The 5,508-nt window shown below is 39.9% G+C and overlaps 1 protein-coding gene across 1 annotated transcript; it reads left to right on the top strand.

Annotated features, from left to right (window-relative positions):
- Window positions 1-2,874: 2,874 nt before the first annotated feature.
- On the top strand, window positions 2,875-5,251 carry LOC104516048 (DCN1-like protein 1; the record flags this gene model as incomplete). The annotated part of the gene is made up of 3 exons (XM_010160246.1): window positions 2,875-3,085; window positions 4,358-4,526; window positions 5,121-5,251. Coding segments are annotated over exons 1-3 (475 nt in total), but the record flags the coding sequence as incomplete, so codon positions are not given.
- Between the last annotated feature and the right edge of the window lie 257 nt (window positions 5,252-5,508).

The raw sequence follows: 5,508 nt of genomic DNA, 5'->3' as shown, positions 1-5,508 counted from the left end.
TTCAAAGAGTTGTCCAGTCACTTAGGATGTGGAGTGTCTCGTCCTCGTTGGCAAGCCCCTGCAGAAACATTCATCAAATGTAAAGAAAGGGTTTGGCACTTCTTCACTAAAAATAAACTCGTTTTTGACCAGTAAAACTGTAGTTGTTCTAGAAAAAGATTATGGCTGAACATTGTGATTTATTGCATCTTAATGTACTGATCAGTGTCATTAGTTGCTTGACTCTCAGCAAATTCAGTGTTCTTTTTAAAAAGGTTTTTTTACTGTTACTACCACTTAGGGAGCCTCAAGCACAGGAAGATCTCCTGTGCATATATAGGATTTAAATTTTATCATAAAAGTGATTTAAGCTGCAGGTTTTTTGATCTAATAAATTGCATTCTCCTTTTATGTGACAACATGCAAAACCCACTACCTTTTGTGGTCTTGGGCATCCATGGTGAAGCCCTTGTAAACCTGTTCCTTGAGTTTTTGTTGTATGTCGTGGCTTTCAGAGTTCACCCTTGCAAGAGTAGGGCAGAACAAAGCCTCTGGAGGTTTACACAGAATAGTCACTATTCAAAGGGCTGTGCATACTTATGTGTATATGTTAGCCCAACCAAACACAAAACTAGTGATTAAAGGCACCTACTTTGTCCAAAAAAAGAAAAGCTAAGGTCCTGAGTTTGACTGTGCCCTGTAGAGCAGTTGAGTTGGTGGTGGTGCAGCATCTGGCTGTGTGGAACTGATTTGAAGACGCCGGTGATTTATACAGAAAATTAGCCATGGGATTGTTTCATCTTCATTTGGGATTTCATTCAGTGGTTTGTTTTAATATATGTGAGTTTACAATGTATTTTTAAAAACTGGTACTCGAAATGCATTAGTCATTTTTGGAAGTCATTCCACATGGCTTTATCAGTGTGAGTGATTTTTATGGAATATTGTGAGGTGCTGACGTTCTGCTGTGGAACCCGAAGAGCGCACACGTTGTCAGCAGTGGATCTTTGCAGGACCTGCCCTGATGGCTTGGCCTTTGCCTGGAACTGCTTCTGAAAAAATCCCAGTTTCAGAGACACGTTTGTAGCAAAAGGTCTGATGTGAGAAACATAATAGAGAGTGAAATAAAGCAGCAACACATTGTAACTTTAAAAGTACTACAGCCTAACCAATAGCACTGTATCTACGTCTGCAGTGTGTGCTAAAATTTTGGCTGTGTTGTAGGTATAATGTGGTTTGTTTGGTGGTTGGTTTTTTTTTAAGGGATCTTAAAGCGTATTGGCCTGTTTATTGTGTGGATATCAGTTTAAGCCAAATGGGTTGCTCTTGTATTTTTTTAAAGGAGTAACTCTGAAGCTGGTAACTACTCATACAAATACTAGTGTTGTCAAGCAGCTGATTTTTGATTTTTAGCGCGTTACTTCTCTTTTCTAATGATAATGTGATTGGACGCTAATTATCCTTTGGAATGAAGAGCTTGAGCTCATACTGCTCCTAAACCGTTTCTCCTTTGGCTGAAGATAGTTTATCCCATCTTGAGAGTGTTTTTGGCCTTTTTTCCCCATGCTCCCTGAGAAGGAGCCATGCACTTGGAAATTACAATAAGGAACAGAATATACAAGACTTGGTTAGAATTCAGGGTAAACCACAAATGAAATACTTCTGCCATGTAAGAAATCCAATCCTGACTTAAAAATCAGAACCTTTATTTACCACGTTGTGACGTTAGGAGTTGTCTTGCTTTGAGCTTGAGAACTGAATTTGGATTTAGTGCGTGAGCTGTATGGTTGCTTTCTCCTCCTCAGCAGTCAGTTTGGTGTAACTGATACCCTTGAAATACTGAGTGCAGTCCTCCTCGTCACAGATGTACTTGGGAATCGCTCTGTGCGGATGAATCGCTGGCACCGTGTTCTCCATTCAGTTCTGCGCTAGAGCAGAGAGGTATCTCTTGGTCTGGGCAGGAAGCCTGAAATTCCAGAGTTCTCACCTTGGCTACTCACTCCCCTGCCTGCCTCTGGTGAAATTACTTATCCATTTTTTTTTTTAGCTTCAGTTGCTGCACCTGTGAAATGGAGACAATGCCTCCTCACAGGAATGCTCTGCAGATTGTGTAGGTGGAGTTGAGCACCTTCAAAGTGAAAAGTCTGAAAGGAAAAAAAAAAAACACAAACCCAAACAAAAAACTCTTGAGATATTTCAGTGTGTAGCTCCCTGAAATGGAGACCCAGCCTCGTTCCTTGCTGCCATCAAGAGATCCTGTTCCTGGCAGCGTGGCCTTGTGCCTGGTCCTGCCCTAGCTGGAGTTTGGTAGCTTGGTCAGCTGGGACAGAATAATGCCAGCTGCTCCTTCAGTGGTGGTCAGCTCGTCTGCCGCATCTGTTGAGGCAATTAATCTGCCAAGTGTTGGGGTAGCCGTGGGCTTTATGTAGGCATCTTAATTGCCCTTTTGGGTAGGTGAAGCATTCTTAGATTACCAGGAGAATGGGGTTTTTTTTTCTAAAAAAAACTCCAAGAATTGTTTTAAACAGAAATCTTGCTGCTGCCTATGAATTTGCTGTGCCCGTCAGTTCTCTCTCCAATTATGCATTAAGAATACTCATTTTTTATTTCTTTGTTTGCTTTGCCAGCAGGATTTTTGTGATGGTTTAACTCAGCTTTGTTATAATGTAAAGTGCCTAGACAGGAGGTGAGTTTCACCAAAAAAGAGAGAAGATAAGTGTTGGTTTGAGTGCGTGATTGCCCCTGCAGTTAGACAAAGTCTAATCATTTGGCAAAATTATAAAAGGGACTGATTTAAAAACATTAACACTGATGGTGTGTGTTTTGTTTTTTGTTTCTTTTTCTGTCCAGTAAAATGTTTCTAGTGACAGTATTATCTGTTTTTACTAGAACAAGTTGAAATCATCGCAGAAGGATAAAGTGCGTCAGTTTATGGTCTTCACACAATCTAGTGAAAAGACAGCAGTGAGTTGTCTGTCTCAAAATGACTGGAAGTTAGATGTTGCAACAGACAACTTTTTCCAAAATCCTGAACTTTATATACGAGAGAGTGTTAAAGGATCACTGGACAGAAAGAAGTTAGAACAACTATATAACAGATACAAAGGTGAGTACACTGAATTTTCAGGCCCATTTCCTAGTTGTATGCATGTGTTTTGAATGACAGTGTATCAGGAAAGCTGTGCTCTGGTGCTTGGGAATCTTAACTGACTCTCTCAGCTTTGTTTTGCTGTTACTAATAATACAAGTTAGAAGGGAAATAGATGTATGCTTCCGCTTCACAAGGATTACACGCGGTTGCTTTATGTGCTCTAAATATATGTACGTTTATATAAGATTAGGGTCTGGAACTGGAATTGTGTGTACAGTGAGTACACGTAATGGGTAACGTGGATTTTAGGTGATTCTTCTGGTGAAAGCACGTTGCTCGGGAATTGTTGCTGACAGAGTGAAAGGTTGCATACCACAGGTGGATTCTGCATTAATTTTTATTCACCTTGTGCTTACTATCAGATGGTTACAAACAGTGGAAAAGAAAACAAAGTCTCTTCATCTGTTACATAGCCAGTGTTCAACTGGTGATGCCCTACCACAAACAGCAAAGTGGATTCAGTACAGTGAACGATTTCTGTGTTTTAGCACTTAAAAAAAAAAGGCTAAAACCAAGTGCTACATTTTCTGTCAGTTTTCATATGCGTGCATAATCCAAATACCATTTTCCTGAAGTCTTTGTTGGCTTGCGTTAGTAGATCTTTGTTAGTGCACTTGAAATGTGAGCATCTTGCTTCCAGACCAGATGTCGATTCCTTCGTGGAAAGAGGAGTGTGACTGGCTGACTTGGAATTGGTAACGAGGCAACGTAACTTCCCTCTTGGAGGTTACCATGTCCAATCTCATGCGTGCTGGTGGTGCCAGAAAATGCACAAGACTAACGTCAGTTTAGTAGATTACAGGCAGATTCGACAGTTGACTCAGTAGAGCTTGTGAATGGACGCTGCGGAATTGTTCATGATGGTACCCAGAGCAGCAGTCTTACCAAAGATGCCAGTGATTAAGTGTGCTGGTGGGAGAGGACCACTGTTCTCTGTGTGGGATGAGTCAGGATATTATGCATATTATTAGGCAGAAAACAAATGTTTGTGGCGCTTTTGTCTTAATGAAAAGAACATAAGCCTCATTGTATGTGAGGCCTTATTGTAGTAACTTCCTCGGTTATTAGAGCTTAGCCATTGAAAACACTAATTTTAAAATACTCACTTATAAGGGCTGATCCCAAAAATGTTTTCTTGAACAGGTTTGCTTATTTTAAATACCCCTGTTGAAAAATCAGCTTTTTCAAGAATCTGTTTTTCTTGATACTTACTTTTGTATCCCAAAGATCCTCAAGATGAAAATAAAATCGGTATAGATGGTATACAGCAGTTCTGTGATGATCTAGCTCTGGACCCAGCCAGCATTACTGTACTCATCATTGCATGGAAATTCCGAGCTGCAACACAGTGTGAATTTTCAAAGCTGGAATTCATGGACGGAATGACTGAGCTAGGGTAAGTGTGCAGTAAGTATTAGACACTGACAGTGTGAGCCAGTGTCGGAATCTGGAACGAATGGTGAAACAGCCCTGTTTTGGGGAACTTGTAGTCACAGTGGCCTTTCAAACCTCAGAGACTTTTCAAAGTCTGAAATCACTTGTCTGCCTCTGTAAAACTGCATCTGCTGTCTATGTTCTAGATGCTTCATGACCAAAACCAGGGCAGCAGCTTTGAGTGCTACTTGCCTTTAGTTGTGCGTGAGTTTCGGTTAATTGCCATAGGGCTACTCAGGTAGGTAGGACAAGGATGTTGCTCTGCAGTCTGGCATACCTGGGTTTTCTCTGCCTTAGCAGAATGTAGTAGTCTTTATCAGGTTTTTCTAAAACTTGTGGATTATAGTGTCTGGTGTATCCGTATGTGCAAATGGCAGTGTGAAGAAATACAACAATTTCATTTTTTTTGTTACAGGTGTAGACTGATTTAAAGGCTTCCTGAATTTTGTTTTGATAACTGTATTATTTTCCACAAAGATTTTTTAAATTTTGTTTAATTATAAATTTTATGGCAAAAATTACTAATACACAAATAAACATGCTTTTTTAAATGCAGATGTGACAGCATAGAAAAACTGAAGGCCCAGATTCCTAAAATGGAACAAGAATTAAAAGAGCCAGGAAGATTTAAGGATTTTTATCAGTTTACTTTCAACTTTGCAAAGAATCCGGGACAGAAAGGTTTAGGTATGTATGCTTAAACATTTGCTGTAACTATGGGAAATGAATGATTAAATCAGTAAGTGAAAATACTACTGAGGTCCAGAGAGCCTGAAAGATAGCTACTCTGGGGATAAAATAGATCTCTGTTGTGATAGACAGATGTCAGTTCAAGGTGTCCAAATTGATGGAAGTATCTGCATCATTAGTAGAGACTACAGAAATTCAGGAGAGGGGTTTATACTTTCACTAAGAGTATGTGTAATTCCCAGTAAGCACATTGG

This window comes from Eurypyga helias, unplaced genomic scaffold (genome assembly GCF_000690775.1).
Source record: "Eurypyga helias isolate BGI_N326 unplaced genomic scaffold, ASM69077v1 scaffold15011, whole genome shotgun sequence".
Classification (NCBI taxonomy): domain Eukaryota; kingdom Metazoa; phylum Chordata; class Aves; order Eurypygiformes; family Eurypygidae; genus Eurypyga; species Eurypyga helias.
Note: the sequence above shows the minus strand (reverse complement) of the source record. Positions and strands in the feature narration are given on the sequence as shown.